The sequence below is a fragment of the Fusarium graminearum genome, chromosome 4, assembly GCF_000240135.3.
Source record: "Fusarium graminearum PH-1 chromosome 4, whole genome shotgun sequence".
Classification (NCBI taxonomy): domain Eukaryota; kingdom Fungi; phylum Ascomycota; class Sordariomycetes; order Hypocreales; family Nectriaceae; genus Fusarium; species Fusarium graminearum.
In genome coordinates, this window is record NC_026477.1 from 7,400,811 (window position 1) to 7,418,646 (window position 17,836).

The window sequence follows — 17,836 nt, forward strand, 5'->3', positions numbered from 1 at the left end:
TTCTGGAAGATTGATGTCAATGACATCAAGTATTGGTTGCGGCTGGCTGAGTGCATTCGTATAAGCCCAAGTTTATTGATCATATCATAATTGCATATCCCTCATGATGGAAGCATGTAGCGGAACGTAACTGTCCACATGATTTCCCATCCATCCCCCATTGTGCTCACTGTTTTGCATTATTACTCACACTATGATAATGAAGTTTGACCACGATGATCAAGAATAATATTGTAAATCTTAGTTGAACAGGCTTGAAGTTATAGAGATACAGGTATAAAGTCAACTTGTCTGAATACCAGGGAATGTTGATTGGAGACTATATCTTCCAAGTGAATCGACGATCAATTAATTTAAGTTCTCTTGCGCGAGAATAGTGAAGAAGTGGAAATAGAATCATTGAATATACCACGAAGATTATATGTTCTTAAGTATCTAATTTACAACTCATCATATCCCTTCACCTCCCAAGCACGCTGAGCCCTAAACTGCTCAGGGAACCACTTGGGGGTCTTTCCAGTAGTCATCATATCAACAAGCGCCTCAGCACTTCGATAGGCCCAAGCCATACCATGCCCATTCATGCAAACAATAGCCCAGAGTCCGTCCTCAGCAGGTACTTCACCTACCAATGGGAATTCATCAGGTGTCTCACAAACGATACCCGTCCAGTCCTGGATGACAGTCGTAGACTCGCCCCAGTTCTTGTAGCCGTACACTGTGCGTGCTGCACCATGTAGAACAAGCGCGATCTGGTCGTTGATGGAGGTATCATCAGAAATCCATCGCTCTCTTGTAGGAGACATTTGCGTCGAACCGCCAATGACTACACTTCCTGCGTCTTTGGAACCAGGTGGACGAGCGGCGATGTAGACGTTTCCGCTGTGGAGATCACCCAAGCTGTTACTTCGCTCAAAGACCTTGCTACCTGAAGTATCGGCCTCAGGTGTCACAGCAGCGACTTGGTTTCGAACAGGCATGGTGAAATTTGTGCTTGCGATACCTGGGTGAAGAGCGTTTGTGAAGCCGTTTGTTGCAAGCACAACGTTCTTGCTCTTGACGGTGCCTCGGTTAGTCTTGACTTCCCATTTAGCTCCGTCCTTGGTCTTCTTGCCGATTTGGTTGAGGTTGAGAGCCATGGTGTTGGTCTGTAGGTTGAGGCCCTTGTTGAGACTGTACTCTAGCATGGCACAGACGGTAAGGTAGGGGTTTTGGGTGTGGGCTTTGAATGTCACAGCGCCGACGATTTCGGGCCATTTCCAGTAATCGCGAGCGTCTTGGCCCTTCATGATGGTTCTCTTGTTCTTGGGAACATCATTTGGTCGCTTTTCTTCCAACTTGTGCTGAAACTCAATGTTCTTGACAGCGGTCTCGAAAGCGTCCTTGGTCCAGTAAAGACTAGCGGTCTCGACATCCGTAAAGTCGCTTGAGACATTGTGGGTTTTCACAAACTCGCGAACGTCGTCGACGCAGTCTTGCTCCATGTTGCTAAGTCGCAGGGCATCATCCTCGCCGTATTCTTCCACCCAGCTCTTGATACCGTTGTAGTTGCCAGCCTTGCAATGGCCGCCGTTACGACCTGATGCACCTGATGCTGCGGTACGGGCTTCAATCATGAGGATAGACAGATCAGGATCGCGGTCTAGTAGCTTGTGGGCTGTAGCAGCACCTGAGATACCTGAACCAATGATGACATAGTCAAAGACCTCGGATGTTGGTAGATCCTTGGTTGTACGATGGTTGGCAATGCGGTGAGGAGGATCCTGCCAGTAAGACTTTGTGGCATTGGGAAAAGGAAGACCGGGGATCTTGAGCTGAGGTTCATCCGACTCTTCACTTCTTGTGATGTGAGGTCTAGGTGTGACTCCGGACACCAGAGCAAGACTGAGTGCTAATGATGAGGACCTCATGATGAACTATAGGATTGGCTGAGAGAACAAGAGAGTAAATGAGACAATAGAGGAAACTGACGATCTTTATAGCACCGACGTCGGAACAATTTGCCGGCGGCAGTTTTGGGGCCGTAGTGTTGATGGAGATGGTTTATCGGCCAACATTGTCGTTCGTCTGGATGGACTCCGCTGGAGTAGACTCGATCAGGAAGGAGTTTATGCGATCAGCGCAGAAGAGAGGCCACTATTATCGTGCGGGGTTTTGACGCTATCATCCAAGGCTACCTAGTGTGGAGGTGACTGGGGTTGGAGATAGTAAGCATCAGGGTACAAGAATAAAGAGACCGAGAGTATGGTCTATACAGCATTGATTGACCTGCTCATTTCGTCTTATGCCTCTAAAACAAGGATGACCCCAATTCATTGCTGTCTGGTTAGTATAGGTTCCATACTTTGTACTCTGTAGTAGGTTGAGTGTGTTTTGGAGTAGCAACACGACACTTGTTGCCATATTTTTGACCATACGGTACCCCAGTCGACTCCGCAGTGCTAAATTAGCCTGGGATAAAGCGTCAACCCTATATGTGACGATAGCGACCACGATATTGTCAGAACTGTGATACTGAAATATATCATGCCTCAGAACCCAATATTCCCAAGCTTTATGCTTTATTTGCCTAGAGGCTTAAAGTTGAAGTAAGTGTACATGATTAGACGTGCGGTTAATCATGGTTATGTGAAGGTTGTTTTAAGTTTTTCGCAATAAATATAAATGAACAGAAAATGAGAATTATCACGAAATGATCCATCCAATACCATCCCTTCATCCAGAAACGCATTGTCAAAATGGGTGCGCTTGATAACTTCGAGCCGACGAAGATCATGCCTTCCGACGAAGTCGAACTACGTCGTGAATATGCCAAGTGCATTGATGCGCGGATGAAGTTTTATGACCCAACCTTCAAGATGAATTCGGTCCATTTAGCTAGCATTATTACGACACCTCTGGACAGTCTTGACCAGATCCGCCGCATGTCACTTATGGGCTCGTTCTTGGGTAGCCTGCCGCCTTTGCTCAAACGCTGTAAGTTGATCTTTCAATCTATCTAATATTTAACTAACGAGTCACGAGACCTCATCGAGAACTCCGGCATCCCCAAGTCATACCTGACAGCTGATCCAAAACGATCGATACCGGGCGACAGTGAGCACCAGAGGAACCTGTGCCGAAAACGCGACAGCTACACATGCGTGTTTCTGCCAAATACACAGAATGATGTAACAGTTGCACATATCGTTCCGCCAACCTGACTTGATACTCAAGAAGCCATGGATATGATGATTCGAGTCATGGGTGATGCCTGTTGCTTAACGGGCTGTCATGACCTTGACATGTACCGAACCCTTTTTGTTGACAGATACAAGCGAGGAACCTCGGATAAGTGTTGGAATATGATCAGTCTTGACAAGACATTATACTAGTATCTGAAGAACAGATACAGGGTACTCAAGTGCCTTGGTATTGAATATACCCAAGATGATGCAAAGGCTACTGTGATCATCCAACTGACTCAGATATACCGCACTACAAACCATCCCATGGAGAATGTCACCCTTGAGGGAGACGGAAACCACTTTGACGATATTCTCACGGGAATGCAAATGTTCGAACATCAATGCCATCTCCCGTGCATCCAATATCAGCCATCGGCGATATCCATGGTATCTGGCAAATGTGCCCGAATCGAGATGTCAAGAGGCGACGCCAAGAAGTGCAAGGTCATGCTAGATATTGCCTGAAGGCTGAGTATGATTGCTTGCATAAGCGGTGCAGTGAAGTACCCACAGTATCTTCGATCATAGTTCGTGGTCACTTATCATACGGGACCTTTCAATCGATGCCGACTGCATTCAGAATCACAAGCCTCTGTCGGGATATTGGAGTCGGATCAGGATTGTGAGCATGATAAAAAGAAGATACAATGAGAGCGGAAGGCCAATTTGATACACTAGATGAGATTCTTAGATTATTTGTTTCTGTACCTTGAATCAAGTGCAATTGACGCACAAACAATCTCGCTGATGTCTTTCGCATTTCCCTCTCCTTGCAACCCCTGCCTGTTACTGTCAAGTTAATCTTCTCGCTTTAAACTAACCCTGTATCCCACAAGTTCAAGCTTCTCAGCTCGTCTCTTACTTCCCTCCCCACTCTCTGTAAACACAAAGTGATCATGCGACAAGAGCTGGTACACGATCCTGTCCAAAGAAGCCCAAGTGTTACAATTTGCTTCAGACCAGGCAAACAAAGCGTCTTTCGCAGCAATTTCCTCTGCTGTACCTTGCGTAAACATCATCCGCCATGAAGTCTCGGTATCGCTCTTGAGACTTGTGGGATACAAACGGAATCGAACAAGACCCTCAGGTGTGGGGAATTCTGGTGGGATGCCAAAGCTGGCATATGTGGCCGCGATATCAACACCACGGACTGTCCAGTTCGTGATGCTGAAGCCAGACTCATCGTCAACAGAAAGAGTCAAAGAAGAATTAGTCTCAGTGTCGGAGTATGTACCAGCGTACTTCTCCTCTGCTTCATCTTTACCAGCTTGCTCAATAGCAGGGAGAAGCTCCTGGACAATGTTTGAAAACCAGAGTTGGAGCTCGCCGCCGCCAACTTCACCTGGACCGGCGTCGAAGAGACTGATGGTCAGGTTGTAGTCAGGAACTAGCACCATGAGGGAATGATAGGTAGTGATATCACCGGCTTTAGTATAGAACTCGATAAGGCGACCGTCTTTGGTGACGTTGTTGGAGCGGAATATCTCCCATGGCTCACCGATGAGGATACCTGTTGAGGAAGTGCTGGTGGCTGGCTTCATCCACTTTCTGGTTTGTTCGGGACTCAATAGCTCGTAGCGTAGAATAGCATCCCCAAAGGCCATTATATCGTTGAGAGAAGAATAGTAAACCCCGGCACTGAACATACTTAGTGAAGAATAGTCGAGTGTGTGAATGAAGACCTACGGGTTTCCATAACCGAGAGTAGCGTTCCACCACTCGTCACCAGGAGGAATGAAGCCCAAAGAATCATCAGGCGTTTCCTCAGATGTGTGCTCCATACCAACAGGGTCCCAAATGTGCTTTTTGATATACTCTCCGGAAGGCATGCCGCTGACCTTTTCGATGATCCACCCCATGACAGAGAACCCAATGTTTGAGTAGACTGTGTTTGCTTCGAAGGGGGCATACACGGGAGGTCTTTCACCAAAACGCTCAAAGAAGTCTATAGACATTAGTCAAGTATAAATAGGGAGAGTCAATGACATACCTTTCTTGGTGCATTCTGGAAGACCAAGGAGTCCTGAACAGTTGAGACTTCTGGATGGGTCAGCAGGAGGGAAGCCGAGCTGTGTCCAGTCTCCATAAGGTTGGACGTCGGCCAGCACTAGTAACGTCAGTATGGTTCAATACTTCATGGATTATATATACTCACAATCTGCTGGTATCCCACCGAGATGCGAAGCCAATGCCCCAACAGTAATCTCATTCCAATCCACAGCCCAAATAGCATCATTCTTCCTCGCCTCCTTATTCAAAGCCCTAAGCTCAGGTAAATACTTTGTAACACGATCATCGAAGTTGACTTTATGTAACTTCAGCAGTGCAAGAACAGGAAACACCTTTGATAAACTCGCCATGCGAAAGACGGTATCGGAATCTACCTCGTCTACTCCACGAGGATCGACATTGGGAGGTGTGCTGGCGAACTCAAACATGTAGTCATCTTCGTTGGCAGACTTGATAGCTACTGCAACTGAAGAGTTTACAAGATCGGATGTTGCAGAGACAAAGAGGTCTTGGATGTTTTTAATGGCGGTTTTGACAGAGGGGTGGGTGCTGGGATGGAGTGGAGGGGGGAGGACGGGGCCGAGAGGTGGACAGTGGCCCCCTCGGGCTGCGAGGGATGATCCCACCAAGAGAGAAAAATATAAATATTGCCCAAGAGTCTTCATGTTTTTTTTTAGCGATATTGGAGGCTACTCCGGTGATATCCCAGGGGAACCGTGGGGTATTCGAAACTCTTATAACCTCCAACACCGGCCCCTCGGAGCTCGATTGTCCCGTATAAACCGGATATTAAATCGATGATTCAATTTCCTGCTTACTTCCGGTCATGAGGATCATACCGGTAAGCTTATGGCTTGCAATAAAAGCACATATCCAGAGGCAGAAAAGACCGGATTGAGACAGAGGGTAAGATTTGAAGGGAGACATGACTGGGGTTGTCTTGAACTAATGCAAGCCTCGTAGGTGAATCACTCTTCTTTTTGAGTTAGATGTTTCTTGGAAAGAGGCTGAGTATCTGAGACACTTTGTCCGTCAGAGTTTGGTTATTTCCGTTGGGGAAGTAAGCTTAAATCGAGGTTGAACGGCTGGCCATGGGTTTGGGACTGTACGCAGAACAACCACGCAATGGTCAATAGGCATTGAGCTAGAGACCAAACCCATCCTATTGAGCAAGTAGGCTGTTAGATAAACCATTCCTTGTTGCCGTGCCGGCCGGAGGATCGGTGTGCTATTGCAATGTCTCATCCACTGCCTTGGCAATACCGTCAGCTGTGCGGCTCGACGACTATGCTGACCACCTTTTCTGCCAGACGGAAATCCCAGGAACCCGTCCCGGTGAGTCTTACGATTGGAGATGGATAGATTTATATAATGTGCTTTGTAATAGTAAATCGGAAACCGTGGGATGTCAGCTAAAGTAGATCAATATTTAACCCAGACCTAATGGTGCTAATCAAGACGTCATGTAATATTCTCAGACATTTGAGATGCACACGGTTGAGATTTACAAGTACAAGGGCAAGAAAAAACAAATGGTATCATTAAATCGTCACGCTAAAACAAATACGCAAATCTATCACGGCCAGTAAACATCAAGAGTGTCAACCGGCGAACCACCTTCACTTATTCCTCCACCAGGAAGGTAAATGCCTCCTTTGACAGCAACAGCCTGTCCACCATGTCTAGGCACAGCCATCTTCCCCAGCTCCTCCCACGTCTCAGTCTCAGTATCGAAAACCTCAATCTGATCAAACATCCCCTCTGAACCATCTTCAGTGTTGCCCTCTCCGCCAAGAACGTAGATCTTTTTGCCGACGGTACCTGATACGACGCCGCCGCGGGGCGTGGGCATCTTGGCTTCGCTGGTCGTCCAGCCTTGCTCGAGATTATCGAGGTCAAGAATAAAAACTGTGTCTTTTACGTTGCGCTGACCGCGGAGACGACCGCCCAGAACGTAGAATTTGTTGCCGACGATTGAAGAGGCTGCGTGGTCGCGTCCTTCGGGGAGGGTTCGTGCAGCGGCGGGGAGATCAAGCCATTTTGAAGTCTTGGTATCGAAAGCTGAGACAAAGTCGACAGTGTCTTGCTCTCCACCCGGACCAGTCGGTTCCAGTGTTCGCATACCTCCGGCTAGATAAATAATGTTTCCGTAGACACCGACAGCGGCGCTACCTCGTTCTTGGTCCTCTGGAATGGCCGCCAATTCAGACCACTCATCGAGATCGGGATTATAGACCCACGATTCTGGGAATGCTCGCCATGCGCCGTCGGTGATATCTGATAGACCGCCTAGCAAGTAAATCTTGCCATTAACGGCAGCGACGTTGGGGTGGTTGACTTTGACGGGTGCCTCTGTAACGTATCGTCGCCATGAATTAGAGCGCGTGTTGTAGAATTGCATGAGTGCTGTAGTCTGAAAGCCATCGGCGTCCCTGTTGGGGACAATTCCACCAATGATAGCTACGGTCTTGTCTGAGAGGGCGACGACGCCATGTTCTTGTCGCGGGGCAATTGGTATCGACTCAAGGGTTTTCCAGGTATTGGCGCCTTGGGGGACGACACTGGCCAGAGCGGAGGCAGCTAGAGATAAGAGCATTACAGGGAAGATCATGATGAATGAGGAGTGAGAGAAAAAGGTTTGAACAAAGGAAACAAAAAGAATAAGGTACCCTCCGAGAGCTTAAGTAGGAACGGAGCTTGGCATTGAGTTTATGTTTTCGTCATGGAATTGTGGCTTTTGGTTAAATATACCTTGTATCTAGCTCTTGGCTTCTTGGCAATTCATCATCTGTCACACACTTGAAGCACGGAGTGTCCAGGAACAGGAACATTTATTAAGCTTCAAGCCTCCCCTGTTTCCCCCTGCCTGTGGTCTGGGGTACAGTGACGCGTTAACAATAGGTGGCTGGAATGGAATTTAGCACTTTAATTCCAGGGCGTCGAATAAGCCTTTGGTTGACCCACGTGTTGCTTTGCGCTATATTTTACAAGTGATCTCTGTTTTTGTAGCGCTGCACGTGCTGCAATTACTCGATATCTAAAGTATGGTGGTGCTCAACGATGCAACCTAATTAAATATCTCATTTGATCACAGGCTAAATATCTTACCAGTTCTAACTCGCAAAATAATTGTTATCATTCGCAGTCCAGATGCAGCCAAGCAGCGTGGGTCTTACTATACGCGTAACTCGAATACCGATCGTCTTTGTTGCGACAAACAGATGAATGTCATCATTTTACACGCAATGCATCAACCATCTATCGGAAACTTGATACTGTCATTGGTAATCAATTGAGGCTGTGAGATGTACAAGACTTTATCTACAAGCAGTAGCGCTTATAAGCCAAGACCGGACAACACATCTGCTTGCGTCAACAGTCAAGCCACGATGATAAATCACAAAAAGGCAAAAAAGTATTGATAAGACTGGGATTCGAACCCAGGCCCCTTTCGAGACTGCGAATCGTTGCTAGTTCGTATAGAACCTGAACACAGCGCCTTAGACCGCTCGGCCATCTTACCATTTGATTGGATAACGAGGAGGCAAGGAACAAAAGTCTACGTTGCTGGACTGCCCGCAACACGACGTGGAGTTGGCTAATCTATCACAACTGAAACTAAACTTCTATCATGTTTCATTTTTCGTAAAGTTTATGAGTTTATTACTTTATTCTCCTTCTCAGCTGGGGTTTCGTCCTTGGCGGAAACAGCGTCTTGGTACCCTGAATCTGAAACATGGAGAGATCCTTGACAAAAGACAGGATGAAACAGTACAGGGTATGATTCCAGGGTATCAAGCATATCTTACAGCATAAATGTTTGCAACTTAAAACTTGTGTATTGTATATATGAATGGCTTGTGATGGTTGTTTCGTCAAGTTGAGAAACCACCAGAATTAACCTGTCGAGGTTCTCCAGCAGCCTCAAACGTCCCATTCGCCAATCTTCTCAAAGCCTGCGCCGTGCTCTGCGTCGGCACCCAAGTAACATTATTCCCAACCTCTTTTAGATATGCAACAGTAGAATTATCAAATGCGTACTCGAAAGACACCTGTCGCGGGACAAGCTGATCGTGCAATCTAGGAGCAGCAAGGGCTTCGCGCACAGTCATGTTTTTGTCAATAGCGTTGAGCACAACTTGTGTAGTCGCAGTAATGATCCTGCTACCTCCCGCAGATCCTGTGACAAGAGAAACCTTGCCGTCTGCATCTTCAACGATGGTGGTGCTGATACTAGATAGAGGACGTTTTCCAGGACGGATAAAGTTGGCTTCGCTGGGGATGTAGCCGAATTGGTTGGATTCGCCTGGGATGCTGAAATCGTTCATCTCGTTGTTCATGATTATGCCTGTTTCTGGGACGATGACCTTGGAGCCAAAGTTGAGGTTGATGGTGGTGGTGAGGGAAATAGCTAGACCAGATGAGTCCATGGCGACGATGTGAGATGTTCCAGGTGTTTCCAAACTCTCGAGGCCTTTGGGATCGTAGTCTTTCAAGGCAAGAGCACGACCATCCAACTTTGCTCTAACTTCCTGAGCGGTCTTGTTGGAATACATCTGTTTCTGATATTCTGACATATCATCAACAAAACTGGGATCACCCAAGTTGGTACGCATGCCGTAGCTGAACTTGAACGCTTCATCGGTATAGTAAGCCGTGTCGTTGACTCGGCTCGGATCTCCAAGGAAGTCATATCCGTCCAGAATATTCAATGCAGCTGCGACTACAGCACCGCTTGAAGGGGCAGAACCGCTCGTGACCTTTCCGCCTCTGTAATTGATCTGTGAAGGCTGACGAATCTCAACAGTATAATTCTTAAGGTCATCCATCGTCATGATACCCTTTTCGCGTTTCAGCGTTCGAATAGTCGCCTCGGCGATAGCGCCTTGATAAAACACATCCGGTCCTTCAGAAGCAATTGTTTCCAGGGTATCCGCGAATCTCTTTCGGGTCAGCTTCTCGCCAAACTTGACGAGTCTGCCGGAAGGCGCGAAATCAATTGCCCAGGCTGGGTCGTTGAGAAGGAAACTCTCGTTCTCGAATTTGGTGTAGGTGGCTCCCATAAATTTGAGGGTGTCGTTGTTGACGGGGAAGCCGTAGCGTGCGACCTTGATGGCTGGTTGTACGAGCTGAGACCAGGGTAGACTACCGTATTTTTCGTGTAGGTGTTGGAGACCTCTCAATTCTCCTGGGACACCGCTGGGAGATCGTTAGATGCTGTAGCTGCTGATCAATGGGGTTGACATACCTTGCTTTGCCGCCAGATATACTCTCGTTCACATTGTTCTTAAACATGTTCTCCGTAGCAGCCGCAGGTGCTGTCTCACGAAAGTCGACGAATTCGTAAGCATTCGATCCATTCTTCTCGTCGGGTGCATGGATGAGCATGAAGCCTCCCCCGCCAATACCAGAATGATACATGCCTTGGACAGTTAGTACAAACAATAATGACGGATGGATTTTCTTACCAATTGTTCCAACGCATAGAACTGTCGCTACCATAGCATCTGCCGCGTTACCGCCATCCCGTAGGATATTGACTCCTATGGTACTGCATATCTCACTCTCACTCGCAACAGCACCCAAATTATCAGAGAATTGTCTGGATTGCAGTGGGTGCATAAGAGGAGGATAAGTAGTCTCGCATGGTTTCGAAAGACCAATTTGTGGAAACACGCTGAGTAACGCAGCCAAGACCTGTAATTGACCCATTTTGATTGACTATGTCAATTGAGAGTTGAAGAAACAAAGAACAAGGCGATCGTGTACCTCTTTAATAGACATTGTCTAAACCCCACCAAACTACTACATCCAGCATGTCGATGCGATGCCGGCTTCATTAATAATGTCTTACTCCTCTCAACCAATCGCAGACTAGACAAAAGCTGAGAAACAATGACAATAAGCATCATCGTCGGCGATAAAAGACGCGGGGTAGCATTATCCTCTGGGAGCTGCAGTACAAGCTAAACCCTTGCAGCAACGATCAGCAATCTCCAACCTTGGTTTCCATAACCAGCTTCCTAAAAGAGAAGAAACACGATAATGCAAAGGCTCACGGCATCTCCAACCGACATCCCTCGTACTCCCAAAATGTCTCAAAGCCGAGTCTTTCGTAAAACCCTTGGATCTCCACTGCGTCGATAAGAATCCCAGACATTCCCCTCTCTTTCAAGGTTTCCATTGCTTTGATCACGAGGGCTAACCCGACACCTTTTCCTCTTGCTTTTTCGTCTACGCCTACGGCTGCGATGAGACCTGTTTTATCGCCAGATGGAAGGAGTGGTAGGAATGCAAACATGTCACCCACCAAAGAGTCGTGGGAACACATGAGGGTCCATCCAATTTGCTCATTTGTTTCTGGGTCAAAGGCGACGAGGACTTGGTCGTGTTGGTTGTGAGAGGCGAGGGCTTTGTAGACGCCTGACCAGCTCTACAGTTTATTAGTTATGGATAAGAAGAATAGACAGACATACGTACGAATTGAGCCTTTTGTTTGGTCATGCACTCCTCGTACAAATCTGCCGACCAAGGAGCGAATGTCGCTTTCGTCTTTGACACCCGTTCCATTATCTCTGGTGGAGCAATCGTCTCGGTAATATCCTTGTAGAGGTCCTTGATGGGATGCGAAGAATCATAGATACCTGTAGCATAAGTATATACTCAAGCAGATACTCAAGAAAAAATACCTCTGTGCGAAAAGAACTCCTTGACTTCTTTGGGCATTGTACTAGGAATCTGCCACCAAAATCGTGGAAAGATAGATCCTATCTCCACAGACTGCAACTCTCTACCTTGAGTAGTAGCCGCATCTTTCATCCCAATTTTGGCTTTTTCTAAAAGCGCACTTCCAATACCCTGGCGTCTATGATCTGATAGTACTCCGATCGCAGCGATTCGACCGTGTGCACCATCAGTCAAAGAGGTGGCTCCGTCGAGCATGTAGGATAGACACAATCCATTGTCATGAATCCAATGATATCCGGGAAGTCCGAAGATAAGTTTTGTGAATCGTTCTTCGGAGATGGACCAGTCGGGGAAGATAGCCTGCCACAGTTGCCATGCTTTCTTGATGTCGTCGTCTGATTTGGTGAGTGGTCGAATTTCATGCTGACGAGATGATACGCTTGCACCGTTACTAGCTTGGTCTGCCATTTTGATTGACAATGATGAGATGATTGAACGAGTTGCGTTTGGACCGGAAGTTGGAGATGATAAACAGGCCACGACACGTGAGCTGATAATGCGGAGTAATACAGGGAATAGGGAATACGAACGGCTGTGCCATGTGAAATCATGCATCTCTCCCTTTTGGGACATGACTTACACGACAGATTAGGCTGGAGAAACAAAATCATCTATAAATCATCTAACTAGGGATATATCCTCCCATCTCCATCCAATCTATATCAAATGACATTCTTACCCCTGTCTACTCTCCCAAGCCTTCTCTCTAGCCCTCGAAATCATATCCTCCCAAATGGCCGGCTTACATCGAATATTCTGCCCAGCAGCCTCGGCATCAAAACCAAACTGCAACAGCGCGTCTTCGCTACACCACTCGCCCGTCGCCATGAGTCCAACAGGGATTTTACCTTCGATCTCTTTCTCAGCTACGTCACCAGCGTCTTTACTACCCTCGGGGATGACGTAGCCGGCCGGGACTGTAATAGCGGGAAGACCGCAGAAATTAGCGAGCCAGACGTATTCCATGCTTTGCAGGGTGTAGTTGCCGTCGTTGACTCCATAGGACATTTCGAGTTTTCCGCCGCGGATGGGAGCGCCGGCGCAGGATGTTGTGGGGGTTATGATCATCATACCGGGGTATGTCTTCCAGAGATGGGCTAGATGCTTCATCAACATTCCACGTAGTTTCTGAGCTAGTAGGTAATCGGTGGAAGGAGTGGTACGACCGAGCGATAGGAGGATCTTGTTGGCTGCTGTGATGCCACTGGTATCAGGAAGCAAAGTCGAAGCGTCGGTGAGAACAGTAAGCGCGTGTGCCATTTGGCCTTCAGCGGGAAAGGGGATGTCGATCGGAACAAGCGTGTATCCATGTTTGGCAGCCAGAGATTCCACAAGACCACGAACTAACGACTGAACACCAGGTTGGGCGCGAGAGATCCATGCGTCAAAGATACCCAAGACTTTCGTAACCGGAGGGGATGGTTGAAGCGCTAAAGGCGGAAATTGCGTTGACGGATGCGGCTCGGCGATGGCTTCATACGCGGCAACCAAAGACTGCATATCAACAGCGAGAGGACCCTGAACAGCACATGTCGGCGAGTGATTGGCGCCAGGCCAGGACGTGAGTCGATTGTGAGTAGGCTTCAGCCCAAACACCGAACAAAACGATCCAGGAATTCGAATACTTCCGCCACCGTCGCTGCCGAGAGCAAGAGGTACGAGTCCAGCGCTGACAGCGTAGGCGGGGCCCGAAGAACTGCCGCCGGTATAATATTTTGGGTTAAATGGGTTCAGTGGCGTTCCTTGGTTGGGGTTGTTTCCAGTCGTGTCTACGTATGTTAGCGATGGCTAAACTTTGTTAAATAAGGACACGTACCCAAACCGAATTCGTGCATGGCGAGTTTTCCAAGAATGACAACACCTGCTTCTTCGAGCTTGCGAACGATCCAGCTCGTTGATGATTGTCCTTCAGCGGGAATCTCGGCATAGTCTTTCAAAGATCCAAGAGTTGTAGAATATCCATCCAAATCGTAGTCATCCTTTATAGCTGAAGGGACACCGTCTAGAGGACCAAGAGGTTGTTTGTTCTTGTAGCGCTCCGTCGAAGCTTCAGCAGCTCTCATGATCTGATCAATCTTGAGTTCTCTCCACGCACTAGCATGCCTGCCGGGCTGGGGTCCATCAAGCTGGATCAGAGGAAGGATCGCATTGACCACATCGACGGGTGTTATTTCTCCAGCGAGGTACAGAGCATGATAATCGGCTGCCGAGTAAAATCGAGCTGGGTTGAATACATGAGCATTATCCTGTTGTAGTGAAGAAAGCTGGACTCTTTCACCGCGTTCTTTAGCGGCTTCTTGTGATAGGGCGAGTGGGTAGACTGTCGGGTCATATCTTGGTTCCACGTTTTCGATGTACGTCCGGATCTTCCGGAGGGAACCAAATCCAGCATTTTTCCAAGCCGTTTCACGAATAAATCGAACCCATTCCATCCTATACCAATATTAGTGTCCGATTTCTGGTTTTTGACAATGTCGACTTACAAAAATGCTGCAGCAACGAGTAGAGGTCCTCTGATGACGGGATTCGGATTCCTTTCGATAGCATAAGGAACACGAGGTCTGAGCAATCATACGTCAGCATATCGACCACTTATAATAGACTTGTGATATTACTTACCCCTCCTGAGCCTCGGGATAGTTAAAGAACCTCCTCTCGCTGGTGTTCTCACTCATCGCCACGGTTCTAATTATGTAGGAGTCAAGTCTGGAATTAGGTTGGGAAGTTTTGGCCCGGAAATAGATAACACTGATCGATCGAGGAATTTAAACTCTCGGAATGGACGGCAACCGCGGAAGCCGATCCATTAAGACGTGTTTAGTAATAAACTACGTATTCGTCACGCGAGATCTGCACGAATGATAAATTGAATCTGATTCGTAGAATTGAGGCGGTAACCGATTCGCTACCTGGTCTGTTTCGTATGCAATGACTTACTGGCCTCCAAGTCTTGGAGTACAAAAATAAGTAGCCGAAGAGGCACAGTCCAAGTAGCATAAACTGATCCACTAATTTCGTCTCTTACGCTGCCCGCGGCCAATTTTTCCGATACCCTGATGCCTGCCTGGTATGGAATCAGTAGAAATCTCAGGACTCAAGCTAAATATAAAGGATAAATCGCCACAGAGCAGGACTAAATTGGCATGTGATAAAGCAAATTATTTTTTCTCCCAGACAAGTAGTAACAAGTATTTTCGTAATCCTCAGCATACATCAATCGTAATTACGAACGCTGTGCATATGTTCGGCAGTGTCCATGTATGTTTTTAGATGCTCGAGGTAAACGACTAACAAAATGAGTTAGAATGCGTCCTTTCATTAAATTTGTGTCACTTACGCGCAAAAGGCCATCTTGTACCAAACTTGTTCATCACGGGTTTGAAGGCTTTGGCCTCTTTGATAGCGAAGTCCGAGGCTGGGTCTTTGACTATCATAGTCAAGTTATGAATGATGCAAAACATGCTGACCTGGAAAGCTGTTTTATGTCGATTTACTTTTTTCTTGACATGGTGATGACCGCTGTAGAGGCTTTCAAGGCAACATCTTCGCATTTCGCACGCCAGTCCGCACATCGCACACGTGGTTCAGTGAGTTGCCAGTCTTTCGGCCTTGCTTCGTAGTACTCATTGACAAGTATAGCACTAGAAAGAAAACGCTAGTTTAGTAAGCGGTCGAGGGCACAAAGTTCGGTAACAGACCGTAGTGATAAAACTTGGGGATCATGCCCTGACCAGTAGTCGGGAGCTTTTGGGTTGCCATTGTCGTCCGACATGGCCCGCTTCTCTTCCTCCATCCCATCTGTTCTATTCCTTTTAGATTCGTCGTTCGACCCAATGTCCAAGTCAAGGTCGCAGTCGGAATCATAAAGTAGGTTCTCTTCTTTGTTCCTGTTGCAGTGAAGAATTCGACCAGCTCTTCGTAAACCCTCGTTCATCGCAAGTACTCTTTGAATAGCTTCCTCTGAGTTGCGTCTATACAGGGTATTGTCGTAATTCTTCACCAAAAGTTCGATCTCCTTACTTAAAGGATGATCGCTGTCACAGATGAGTGGCAATCGATTAGGCTCATTGTCATCAATAGTGCTGCAGAGCCTGCTGTGTGTAGACATGGCGATCCTCCTTCAAGAAAGCACGCAGCATCTAACAAAAAGATATCTGAAGTTGAAGAGCAGTATAAAAAGATAGTGCCTTCGATATGCAAAATAAAAGATCTGATGAGACTGGGACTCGAACCCAGGAGGATTGCTCCACCAGGAAATTGGTGTTAAGGTTAACCTTAACCTGGCGCCATAACCAACTCGGCCATCTCACCGATGTCATTGGATATTGGAAGAGTGCGTTATTTTCCAACAGCATTCTCCACAACACGAACAAAGCAACATCATGCAACATATTAGTGAATATAAAAGACAACATCATGAAATATTTCAACATCATAGACCCTTCAAGTATAGAAAATCACCAGACTTCCTTTATTTTCTACTATTTATATCCTCATTTCGCCAAAAACGTCAGAGCACCAAGTGCATATCCATCCAGCCCAGTTTTGAGCGTGGGATGAATTACTGGAGCAAACTTGGATGAATGGTTCGCAGCAATGCTCTGAGCAACAGTTTCCCCCCTCTCAGCTTCATCCCATGCACTTTTGTCTACACATCCGTAGGTAAAGAAACAATACGGCTTGTTGACAGCAGTTGCCAAAATCGAAAAGTCTTCACTGAACGCCAGCTTTGGCATATCCCTATCATATTGTCCTGGCCCTTCGCCAAAATGTGCTGCAAATGACTGTTCAACCCTTTCAGTAACAATACTATCGTTTATCGTCAGAGGGAAAGCGCGGGTTTGCTCGAATTCGGGACTTTTGATAACATTAGCGCATGAACATTCTGCCTCAATGACTGTTCTGATACGCTTCAAGAGACGCTCGCGTGTTGCTGTCGTGGTAGATCTTGTGTCAATACCAAGGACGGCTGAGTCGGCTATGACATTTTCGGCGTCTCCTGCGTGAACACTTGTGACGGTAACAACGCTCGATTCAGCGGGATCAACTTCTCGACTAACAAGAGTCTGCAACTTGAGAATGGCGTTGGCAGAAATGGCAATCGGGTCCACAGCTGTGTGAGGCATACTTGCATGAGAGCCTTTGCCATGGATGGTGACTTTGAAGTTGTCTGCGCTTGTTGCGACGAGTCCTCTTCGGGTGCCAATTGTGCCGGTGCGGAGAGGTCGAACATGTGCTCCGAGAACATAATCGGGAACAGGGACTCCATGTTTTGTGTATAGACCGTTGTCGACCATGGCTTGAGCGCCGGTACCTCGCTCTTCTGCTGGCTGGAACGCGAGGACTAGAGTTCCGGTCCAATGTTCTCGCGAGGAGAATAATGTCGCTGCGGCTCCTAGCAAAGTCACAATATGCATATCATGGCCGCAAGCATGCATAACGGGTTTCTCGGTCCCGCTAGCAGCGTGAATCATCCGCTTGGTACTCGCATACTCTAGACCAGTCGTCTCCTCAACTGGTAAAGCATCGATGTCTGCTCTTAGAAGAACGGTAGGGCCCTCGCCATTGCGGAGAACAGCAGCTAGACCATGGCCGCCAATATGAGGCTTGATGACTAAATCTTCGGGGCCAATTTCTCTGAGTCTTTCTGCAATAGTAGCTGCTGTTTCGATTTCCTGGTTCGATAGCTCGGGGTTTCGGTGGAGATGCTTGTACAGCTCTTCCAGAGGCTGTAAATCAGGTCGATGCTGATTCACGAGCTGGGACAAGTTTGATATGGACATTTTTGTCAGGAGAATGGGACTGGACTTTTTATGATGATAGAACAGAGTCATGGAGTTGTCGGCTTATTT

The 17,836-nt window shown here is 47.3% G+C and overlaps 8 protein-coding genes and 2 non-coding genes across 10 annotated transcripts; 1 reads left to right on the forward strand and 9 right to left on the reverse strand.

Moving 5' to 3' along the window:
* Positions 1-440: 440 nt before the first annotated feature.
* Positions 441-1,910, reverse strand: FGSG_09145 (uncharacterized protein; the record flags this gene model as incomplete). The annotated part of the gene is made up of 1 exon (XM_011330339.1): positions 441-1,910. The coding sequence occupies one exon, from the start codon at positions 1,908-1,910 to the stop codon at positions 441-443; it is 1,470 nt and encodes a 489-aa protein (XP_011328641.1).
* An 828-nt stretch (positions 1,911-2,738) lies between these two features.
* Positions 2,739-3,203, forward strand: FGSG_09144 (uncharacterized protein; the record flags this gene model as incomplete). The annotated part of the gene is made up of 2 exons (XM_011330340.1): positions 2,739-2,976; positions 3,025-3,203. The coding sequence occupies 2 exons, from the start codon at positions 2,739-2,741 to the stop codon at positions 3,201-3,203; spliced, it is 417 nt and encodes a 138-aa protein (XP_011328642.1).
* Positions 3,204-4,024: 821 nt separating this feature from the next.
* On the reverse strand, positions 4,025-6,164 carry FGSG_09143 (uncharacterized protein; the record flags this gene model as incomplete). Its single annotated transcript, XM_011330341.1, has 5 exons — positions 4,025-4,865; positions 4,914-5,172; positions 5,218-5,334; positions 5,383-5,844; positions 6,056-6,164. 5 exons carry the CDS (start codon positions 6,162-6,164, stop codon positions 4,025-4,027), a joined length of 1,788 nt encoding a protein of 595 aa, XP_011328643.1.
* Positions 6,165-6,783: 619 nt separating this feature from the next.
* On the reverse strand, positions 6,784-7,848 carry FGSG_09142 (uncharacterized protein; the record flags this gene model as incomplete). The annotated part of the gene is made up of 1 exon (XM_011330342.1): positions 6,784-7,848. One exon carries the CDS (start codon positions 7,846-7,848, stop codon positions 6,814-6,816), a length of 1,035 nt encoding a protein of 344 aa, XP_011328644.1. The 3' UTR covers positions 6,784-6,813.
* An 808-nt stretch (positions 7,849-8,656) lies between these two features.
* Positions 8,657-8,760, reverse strand: FGSG_20722. Its single transcript has one exon. It is a non-coding gene; the product is annotated as a tRNA-Leu (tRNA).
* A 352-nt stretch (positions 8,761-9,112) lies between these two features.
* FGSG_09141 (uncharacterized protein) lies at positions 9,113-10,949 on the reverse strand (the record flags this gene model as incomplete). Its single annotated transcript, XM_011330343.1, has 2 exons — positions 9,113-10,436; positions 10,486-10,949. 2 exons carry the CDS (start codon positions 10,947-10,949, stop codon positions 9,113-9,115), a joined length of 1,788 nt encoding a protein of 595 aa, XP_011328645.1.
* A 1,585-nt stretch (positions 10,950-12,534) lies between these two features.
* On the reverse strand, positions 12,535-14,659 carry FGSG_09140 (uncharacterized protein; the record flags this gene model as incomplete). Its single annotated transcript, XM_011330344.1, has 4 exons — positions 12,535-13,753; positions 13,801-14,417; positions 14,468-14,545; positions 14,604-14,659. The coding sequence occupies 4 exons, from the start codon at positions 14,657-14,659 to the stop codon at positions 12,660-12,662; spliced, it is 1,845 nt and encodes a 614-aa protein (XP_011328646.1). The 3' UTR covers positions 12,535-12,659.
* A 538-nt stretch (positions 14,660-15,197) lies between these two features.
* FGSG_09139 (uncharacterized protein) lies at positions 15,198-16,092 on the reverse strand (the record flags this gene model as incomplete). Its single annotated transcript, XM_011330345.1, has 4 exons — positions 15,198-15,271; positions 15,322-15,405; positions 15,452-15,459; positions 15,683-16,092. The coding sequence occupies 4 exons, from the start codon at positions 16,090-16,092 to the stop codon at positions 15,198-15,200; spliced, it is 576 nt and encodes a 191-aa protein (XP_011328647.1).
* Positions 16,093-16,195: 103 nt separating this feature from the next.
* Positions 16,196-16,295, reverse strand: FGSG_20721. The gene has a single exon. It is a non-coding gene; the product is annotated as a tRNA-Leu (tRNA).
* Positions 16,296-16,477: 182 nt separating this feature from the next.
* Positions 16,478-17,767, reverse strand: FGSG_09138 (uncharacterized protein; the record flags this gene model as incomplete). The annotated part of the gene is made up of 1 exon (XM_011330346.1): positions 16,478-17,767. One exon carries the CDS (start codon positions 17,765-17,767, stop codon positions 16,478-16,480), a length of 1,290 nt encoding a protein of 429 aa, XP_011328648.1.
* Positions 17,768-17,836: the final 69 nt, after the last annotated feature.